Raw genomic sequence first — 9,935 nt, forward strand, 5'->3', positions numbered from 1 at the left:
ACTTATGATGTGGGTATCTTGGCCTCTGGCCTCTGGGTGACCGCCACGTTACGTGATAGGCATGTCAAATCTCCATTGCACAATGAACAATATAAGTTTTGTCTAATTTGTTTCACTACAATAAAATAACTCGGCAGTTTCTGGACCGATTGGGCTGAAATATGTAGTGCTCTCGACGGCCACTCACCCAGTGACTCAATGACATGGGCCGCAGTTAGGTTCCACTGCACGTGCGTATACTTGCGCGGACTGTTTGCTTGTGCATGACAACAACCAACAGCTCTTTGGTAAGGTTGTGCAAATTGTAGGTACTGCAGCTGTGTCCTTGCTATTCTTTCTGTAATTTAATTTAAGTTCGTCCCACATTATCCCGCGCCCCGTAGGTCTATTGGCGGACCCTATTACCCGTAGGGGGGGGGGGGGCGTTTTGGCCCCCCCTAAGATCTCGGAAATTTACCGGCCGATTTTCGAAATTCAAACGGCGTTCGATAGCCCCAGCGGGGAACTACCTTGTGACCAAATTTCATTGACCTAGGTCAAACCGATGACGTCACAGGTCTGGTCAAAGGTCGGATTTTCACCGTCCACAGGCATTTCAAGGAATGTGTTGTGACATCGAGTAAATTGGTAAGTTATTGAAAACAATCGATGGTACATTGTTCGCCAAAAACACATACTTTGCTAGCTGAGGTCACTGAAGTGATATCAGGTCAGGTCACAGAGATCAGGTCACTGGGATTCACAATAAGAAAGTATCGTGTGATGCATGTTTTATGGTCCATTTTACATGACAAATGCGATTATGTGGGTCAGACAACCTTTGGGGCCAGTTTGGGTTACGCTCTGGTGAAGGTCAGCTCAAGGTCAGGTCAAATTAGGTCAAATAAAGTTGATATTTTTGTATAAATGGGTATCGATTCGATGCAGCTCGTCACGGGGAGTCTAATGGTGTTCTTTGTTTTGCCCTACGTGGCCTAGAAGTGCCAAAAATTGAGTTTGAAAATTTGACGTCATCATTTTCCAACAGTTTTTTTTCGCTATAACTTGGCCAAAAAAAAAAGATATCGATCTGAAATTTGGTAGGGTAGTGTGGGGTAATTTGAACATATTTTTACGTCTTCTCCGTTGTACCAAATTCCAGCTCAACCCTGGATGAAGAAAAACTGTTTCAGTAGCGCATGTGTCACTTGCTTTCACCATGCAAGCCTCATTTTTGGACGAGCTGAGCATACCTTGAATAGCATAGCATCACTTCTCCACCAAGTCACGGTGTGTTCAAATTACCCCACCGTGGGGTAATTTGAACATACTGCCTTTACCTGCCATAATAACGATAGTCTCGCCAGCACCGATGTTGTTTGACCCATAAACGAATAGGCAGAGCAATTCTAAACATACCATCATTTGAAAAATCAACAACAACAAAAATAAGAGTTGCAGAGCATAAATATCTGCACGCTGCACACCGGTCAGTTGACAGAATTCGCCTCTCTTCAATTAACAGAAAGCCTATCATCTCCGTTCGATAAAAACTCTACCAAACCTTACTACATCGGTTATAGTGGTGCCAATCGGAGCCTGGACATTCGGAGTTTCGATTCTTTATAATGTCCAATTCGGAATTGATTGCACAAAGGTATAGTTTTCTGGACAACGTTGGACGATGGCCTGCCACATTTAAGCATTTTTATCAAGTAATCGTGCGTAGCATTGATTGGCGAATGGAAAGCTTGTTAAGCTCTCAATATAATGAACACTTTTCGGCTGGTAAAATTACGTGATAAGCAATATAAACGGACGCCATTTAATTGCGTCCCAGAAAAGCTATTTCTGGCACCTAAAAGCTGACTCGCCCCAAAATTGGTCCTCAGCACCTATTTGGTGGATACCAGCACCAATCATAGAAAATGACCTTAATTAGCTGTTTCTGGCACCTATTCATCGGTACGCCTTACTCTTTTTTCTGAATCTGGCACCTAAATGCTGAGCGTAGCACCAATCTAGTAGAAAAATGAACTACTGGCTGGTAGAATCATGTTGTTCTGGTATAATGACCCCTGGAGTCTAGCCTAAAGGTTGTCAGTGCAGCTACACTCTAAGACAGCCCCGTAGTGATCTCAGCATTGTATATGACGTTTAAGTAAGCAAATAATATTAATTTGTTTGAAAAAACAATGTCATTTAAATATTTAAAAGTATTTATTCGTAATGCTTAAAGGGAAACATTTTTGTGAGTAATTGTCTCGATTTTGACCATTAAAACGGGTATTGTATTTTTTGACGTCATCAAATAGCTCCAAAAAAGAAATGTAATGTTTTCATTCCGTTCAAGGCCGCTGAAGAAACGCGGGATCTTGCGTGGGACATTGTCCGTTGTTTGCCGCGCAGAGTTGTGCCGTGGTTGTGCCTTTTTCATCCGTTTCTTACGTATGGCATATGTGTGCATGAAGCTTTGATTTTGTTTTTGGTTATTGTGTGGCCGGTGAGTCAAACGCCCCTGTAGAAACCGCGGATGCTGCCTTTGATCGAGATGGAGTCAGACGATGATTGCAGAAAGCTAATAATATTGAAAAGAGGGCCGGTTGCGTGGCATGTCTGTTCAGAGTTGACATTTTGCTTTACTCCAGTTTATGACCTGAGAGCCTGGCTGGAAGTGACGGATCCAAACTTTTCACGTTAAAATGGCTGAGGGTGCAATAATCTCTTAGTCTCTACATAGCGGGCTGGTATAGGAGCGTCTTGCTACGCTGCACCATAGCTGGCTAGTGATTCTCTTTTGGCTAGAAATGGCATTAATCATTATCTCCACTGGCGAAAATGGCACTTGACATCACCGAATGCAACGTTCATGTTGTTAGGATACATAAAATCAGGAAGATTACGCGAATTAGGTAGGCAAACGTGGAATAAAATAGGTGCTGGATGTTTTGGTTTTGGTGCTGAATCAGCAAACAGCAAATACGGAGTTCAACTAGACGATCTGGCAACTTTAGGCTGTGTGGAAGCAATTAGGTGCCAGATTCAGATATTAGGGTCGAATAAGCATTTTGGGGCTGATCAGCAATTAGGTGCCAGAAACAGCTTTTTAGGGACCAGAAACAAATATTCCCCAATATAAACCAGTATAACGCCTTTTGGGGCGACTAACAGAGCGAGCGAGAGGGTGGGCCTTGCACGTGCGAAATTGCGAGGGGGTACCTCCAACTGACTTGTGCACGGCACCCTACTAACTGGTCTCTAGCGATGTGCCAAATTTGGGCACAATCGGCCCAGCCGTTCTCGAGATCTGGAAGCGGCACCCTGCACGTGCGCACGTGCAAGATGGGTCCCAACTGACTTGTGCACGGCACCCTACTAACCGGTCCCTAACCGTGTACCAAATTTGAGCGCAATCGGTCCAGCCGTTCCCGAGATCTAGAAACGACCCCTGCACGTGCGCACGTGCAGCAGCACCCCAACTCTGGCACATGTATATGCAGTGCCTAGTGGGTGCCTACCTACATGCCAACTTTCAGCGCAATCGGCCAAGTAGTTACCGAGATATTGCAACAATTACAAAAGTGACACCTCTTCGTTTTGCACGTGGCACGTGCATAAGGGGTCACCCACATGCATCGGGAATAGTCCAATACTTGGTAGAAGGAATGAAGCTACCCTACAAAAATTACCGCGTGTAAATCGGTCAAGTGGTTGCTGAGATATAAGCCTCGCAAAAGCGTGACCACGGGCCGGCCGGCCGCTCATACTCAGAAATTTCCGTTAATCTAAGGAAAGACTACGCTCGCTTCGCTCGCTCCGTAATGACGGTTTTGAGTGTTGATAGCCATGGGTGGAGAACCTGCCCCGGCCACCCCGGCCGTGGCCGGGGTAACTTTCAGCCGACCCCGGCGCGGCCGGGGTAACTTTTTCCACTTTTGTAAATCCTAAAAGCTGTCTCCATACGAAAAGAACTGCCATCTATAAAAGCGTCTCTCATTATTCTTATCTACCTTGAAAGGTTCTGGAAAATTTACTTTATTTTCATTTTTGGAGCTTCTAATGAAGTCTTTTCAACGCGGAGCCCGACATGTTTCATCAAACAGAAGTAAATCATATTTAAGGGCCGTTATTGTAAGATGGGACTGAAATAACATCACAAGACAGGACGAGGGTAATATCAGTGAGATAGAAGGACGAGCTGCTGGGGCTCAAGGCTCCCCCAACTTAACCCGCGCCAGGGTGGTGGCCCTATCGTAATACGTTGAGTCGAGAGGTGGGCTTTTCACGCTCCTTCTAACTCGGCTACTGGGCTACGAGGCGAGAAGCGGAACGACGTTTGAAAGAACGACTAACGTGACCAGAGAAATCTGGTCATGTTTTAGGCAAGCTCAATAATAAAATCACCATAGATCATCAAAAGCCAAATTTCTCTGATTTTAGCGTTCTCCGACAACTTTTCTCACAGTTCATGAACATAACGGAGCTTAAACACTGCAAACAAAACATTCGATTACTCGTTTAAGGATCGGTCGCGAATAATATTTCAGGTGCGAGCTCAAATCAATAAGAGGGTCAAAACGGTCAAATTTGACATTTTGTTTTGTGTGAGAAGGTTGCAACTTCCACGGAATAAGCTTTGCAAAGGGCATGCTGGCATTTTTAGCACGATCATCTAGCAAATTTGACCTGATGACCTGACTTAGCACTAGGTGACATGCTTCCGAAATTTTAAGGCGTGTTGCAAAATTGTTGTTACAATTACGAAATCTTCCGCACCTGCGTGCAGCAGTTTTCCCTAAAAACGTACAAACGGCAGACATCCATTATTATATGCCACAGAATAGGAGTTTGTTGATAACCGTTGACAAATATTTGAGCATCATCGTCTTTCTGACTCTCGGTCGCCGGCCGGGGTAACTTTTTCAAACGTTCTCCACCCGTGTTGATAGCTGCATAATTTTCGGACATATTTGGACAAATAGTTGACTTTAACATTTTTGGACGGAAAATCAACGAAAATGCCGGACATTAGACGGATATTAGACGTAAATTTTCTAAAACTGGCATCACTTATCTGCTACTGCTTTGGGTTGAAAATATTGGCAAAAGAAAACTGGGAGCGTTGTTTTTTCGGAGCTATCCCTGTCTTCATTGAAATTCTCACACTATGTTCAAATTACCCCACGCTAAAAGTGATTTTGCCATTTTTAAAAACAGGGTTCAAAAGCAAATTTCTTGGATAAAAGACACTGATTAGGTCATTGTACAACAAAAGCCGTTGCGTATTAGGCGCTAGCAATGCAAGATTTTGCGCTGCAATGAAGTTGCAATGACGTGTTGTTAGGCGTTTATCCTTGCGAAATTGATTTTTTACACTGTGCGTCAACATCTTCATTCCCTGAAACTTTAATCCCCGTTCATATGATAGCCCTTTTAGTGACGATACTTTCTCTCATTGGTCTTATTGTCATCCCACTTATGGATTTTCAGTAATTTTGTGTTATTCACACTATGTTCAAATTGCCCCACATGTTCAAATTACCCCACCGTACCCTACGTAGATAGAAGACGATAGGTACTATCATATATATTCCGGTTTTTCGAAACTCGAAAAACTGTTTGGATTTTTTGCTAATATATCCAAAAAATTACTTTTTTTGATTTTTGGGGGACAAAATTCAAAATTTTCAAAAATCCGAGATGGTAGTTTTGTAATCCTGTCAATTCTACACCTTTTGTGTCTTGATCATTTTTTCTGTATCGTCAAAGCTGTAGGCCTGACAGCTCTTCTCGCGAAGCTCTTTTTTTCGGTCGAAAATGGCAGAACATGACGTCATTCTGACGTCATTTGTGGCCAACCTATCATAGCCTATGGTCATTTTTTGGTCACAATGTGTAAAATTGATGCCCGGAGGAGTCCTGAAAGTTTGGTGGCGATATGTGCAGCCGTTTAGGAGATATCGAGGGAAAAGGACAGGGGGGCGTTTTGCCCCCCCCCCCCTACGGGGCGCGGGTTAAGCGATAACTTTAGCGCTAGGTAAGTATACATTTATGCACTCTAAAAGCATAAACACCGACTCGCTTTACGCTTCACGCTACCTCGCAGAGATGCGACCCGATAGTGACGAAAAGAGCCGGCGTGGGCAGTGGTGGATTACGTCACGCGTGCACATTTTGGGCCAAGAAGAGTTTTCGGGACGCCAAGCCAAGGCCCGTCGACACTTAAAATTGCATGCGTCCGTCGCTTGACGTAGGTACACAACTGATGACGTCCTATATTTGTGACGGAGGTAAAGCTCTGACGGTGCCGATAACGGTCTTATCGTTAGACTTGTGCCGACTTCATGTGACTAATGGAAAGTACACAGTACACACATACCCACTTCACGGCTACAACTATTATCAGGAAGGCGTCTCATCTCAGGGAACACTCTTGTCTGCTCCATGCTCTGCTGGACTCGCAATTATAAGCGATGAGAGTTCAGGGATGATCAGAGATATCAGGGACGAGAGTTCGTTCAAAGTTACGTGACTGACGAGGCATGCTTTTGATCATCTGTTAAATCATTACGTAGGTACCCGGAATGAATAAAGACGGGACTTGCGGAGGACGGAAGGCGGCCGCGAGGTTGTGTACGGAGAACCGATGAGAGTTCAGGAAAGAAGTCCTAGCTCATAGCTGCAGCGGCGGTGGGAGACGGACAAAGGGAGACGGGACGGGAAACATCGGGCACCATCCCGTGTGACAGGCCACCAAGCCACAGCGGCACGGTACGAGCCAGGCGCAATCGCTGAGTTGATTGTTTGAGCTCAGCGTTATAACGGCACTCATATCGTTCTGAAGGCCAACGGCCGAACTATTTTCCCGTGCACATACCATGGGAATATAAAATTACTCCGGTATTTACAAATCACTTCCTGAGGGCGCAGTGGAAACCATGGCATTGGAGGCGCGTGACGACTCAGGTGACATTCGTACTTTAGAAGCCCCTGTAACAGTGTTTACGGAATCGTCCATAGTGCTTTTGCGTTGCTCTTCTCCCAGCGAGAGGGAATATGTACCGTCATCTTTTGCTTTCAATGAGTCCCAATATCATTATGCGAGACAGTGGGAGTTCATTTTACGGAAAGTGGATTGGTAAACGCCGGTGGATACCAGAATTTCACATTTATGTTTAGCTAGCGGGCGCCAGAGGGTGGTCCGAGCGTAACACCCGCTGCAACATTGCAACATCGAGACGAGAGGGGGCGCTTCACGGCTTCACGCCCTCCGCCTCCTAGCTCGGCCCCTGGGTGACGTAGCGACAAACGGTGAGCGGCGTTCGAAAGATCATCATTAACGAAGAAAGTACTTGGCTTATTTAAGGTGAGCTCAAAAGTCAAGTTACTTGAGGTCACTGAGGGCAAATTTTCCTAACTGACGTTCTAAGAAAAAATCAGCAAGTAAGTAACTCATGAACTACAGAAGGCCGTGCCGGCGTTCTAAGCTTAAACAGTCTACACGAGTATCGAGGGCGGCGGCACTTCAGCGAACGGGCCCACTTGAGCGGATAGTGGGGACGGCGTCACATGCGAGCCACGATTGCGCACTGCGCACACACCGCCACTAGCCTCGCACCGCTGCGTGGGTGCCCCTCCCCCGATGCGCCGGCGGTACCGCCCGAGGAGGCGGGGGTGGGCGGTGACCCGGTCGGCCCGATAGCGGACGGAAGATAAAGGCGCGCTGCGGACGCCGGCCATCAGTCGCAGTGGTGACGAGGCAGTGCGCAGCCATGGCCGCCAAGGGAGCCGAGTACGACAACCCGATGCTGGAGGGCGGGATGGGCTCCTCGCAGGACTCGACCCGGCGGCCACAGCAGCAGCAGCAGCAGCAGCAGCAGCAGCAGCGCTACGATGTCGTGATCGGGGCAGAGAGCAGCGAGGCCTCGCTCGACTGTTTCTCAGTTCTGCTGATCGCGCTCTCCTATCTCCTCTTCATCATCACTTCACCCATCACCATCTGGACCTGCATCAAGATCGTCACCGAGTATGAGCGGGCAGTCATCTTCCGTCTGGGCCGGCTGCGCGGCGGCGGCGGCGCCGTCGGCCCCGGCTGGTTCTTCGTGCTGCCCTGCATCGACACCTACATGAAGGTGGACCTGCGCAGCGTCTCGTTTGACGTGCCGCCGCAGGAGATTCTCACCAAGGACTCGGTCACGGTCGCTGTCGACGCCGTCGTCTACTACCGCGTCTCGAGCCCGGCCGTGGCCGTCGCCAACGTCGAGGACTTCGCCCGCAACACGCGGCTGCTGGCCGCCACCACGCTGAGGAACGCTCTGGGCACGCGCACCCTGGCGGAGATCCTGTCTCAGCGCGAGGAGGTGTCCACCCACATGCAGGAGACCCTGGACGAGGCCACCGACCCGTGGGGCGTCAAGGTGGAGCGGGTCGAGATCAAGGACGTGCGCCTGCCGATGCAGCTGCAGCGCGCCATGGCTGCCGAGGCCGAGGCGGCCCGCGAGGCCAAGGCCAAGGTGATCGCCGCCGAGGGAGAGAACCGGGCGTCGCGCGCGCTGAAGGAGGCTGCAGACGTGATGGCCGACAGCCCGTGCGCGCTCCAGCTGCGCTACCTGCAGACGCTCAACACCATATCTGCCGAAAAGAACTCCACGATCGTGTTCCCGCTACCGATGGACATCATTGGGCCGATGCTGAACCGCTCCAGCTAGCTCCGAGAAGCGGATGGGGCGTCCAGAACACAGTTGACGGCTGGGTAGGAGCCGGGATGTCTGTCACTGTGCTTCCTCGCCACCACGGATCTGCCATGGCGCGGTTAGCTGCTGAAGCGTCTATCCAGACTCGGCGACACTGTGATGTTACTATGTGTGATAGAAACACTTGCATAATATCTCTCATTTCTCTGGCTCTTGAAGATGGTGCCAATCTCGATTACGCGAAACGCTTACATCAGTAACAATATGCTGTGTAGGTATTTCTACAATGTACATTGCACGGTCCAATATGTTAAATAACGTGATTTGATGTTGTTCAGCGAAGACACGTGGTCCTGTGTTGTTTTAAACAAATATAAGTCCACATCATTGACGAGCGTCTGTACCTATTTTTGTGCTGGTTCATCTTTGCCGGCCTGGTAGAGGAGAGTGGGAATCGGTAACGCCTACTGATGTTGCATTCCGTGCTAACGGTAAACCGTGGCTGGGATAGGCTACTGCACATCGATTTTCCATTTCGTGTTGAAATTTCAACATCAGGTCAGTAGCGGCGGAGCACCTTCAAAAGGGGAGGGGGGGGGGGGCACTGCCGACTTTTGGTCCCATTCTTTCCATGCAACGCCCGTAGGGCTAATGTTAAAATGCCAAAATCAAAGGGGGGCACGGTGCCCCGGTGCCCTCCCCGTTCCGCCGCCTATGCATCAGGTCATTATACATTTGGACAACTGGCCAAATTAACTAGTTTTGCATCCACAAATGGCGGCGGTTTTAGTTATCCTACGACTGAGAACATCGCAAAAAAATATTTCAAACTTTGTACCTTCATGCGTAGCTTGTACGAAGTCGTCACTGCAACCTACCCGCATGCCTCGGGTCTGGTTGTTTCTGTGTGACCTAAATAGGTTCGAGTTTCAAACTTTGATTGTTCTGCTTACAAACCAGGTTATAGAGCGCAATCTATCCTCGAGTTCCTTATGTAACAAGAACCGCGGCAGTACCGGTGACCTCGTGAAATGGAAGAGTCATCGGGTGCTTTTGAGGGTACGCCACCTACACGTTCTGGCACCTGAAGGCGCCACAGCGACATCTGTATGTCTGCCCACGGCAGGATCCACACGGAGCACACAATGACAGGAGACTGGTGACTAGGAACTGCGGGGTGTTCTGTCCCGAGAGCAAGGGGATTGAAATTGTCCTCGTAATATCTTTCTCTCAGACAGCGAGAAGTTTGATGAGCACAGCAAC

The 9,935-nt window shown here is 48.3% G+C and overlaps 1 protein-coding gene across 1 annotated transcript; it reads left to right on the forward strand.

The window, feature by feature from the left end:
* The first annotated feature begins 7,596 nt into the window (after window positions 1–7,596).
* LOC122363331 (band 7 protein AGAP004871-like) lies at window positions 7,597–9,069 on the forward strand. The gene has a single exon (XM_043332460.1). It carries the CDS (start codon window positions 7,752–7,754, stop codon window positions 8,685–8,687), a length of 936 nt encoding a protein of 311 aa, XP_043188395.1. The 5' UTR covers window positions 7,597–7,751; the 3' UTR covers window positions 8,688–9,069.
* Window positions 9,070–9,935: the final 866 nt, after the last annotated feature.

This window comes from Amphibalanus amphitrite, unplaced genomic scaffold (assembly GCF_019059575.1).
Source record: "Amphibalanus amphitrite isolate SeventyFive unplaced genomic scaffold, NRLGWU_Aamphi_draft 000616F_arrow, whole genome shotgun sequence".
Classification (NCBI taxonomy): domain Eukaryota; kingdom Metazoa; phylum Arthropoda; class Thecostraca; order Balanomorpha; family Balanidae; genus Amphibalanus; species Amphibalanus amphitrite.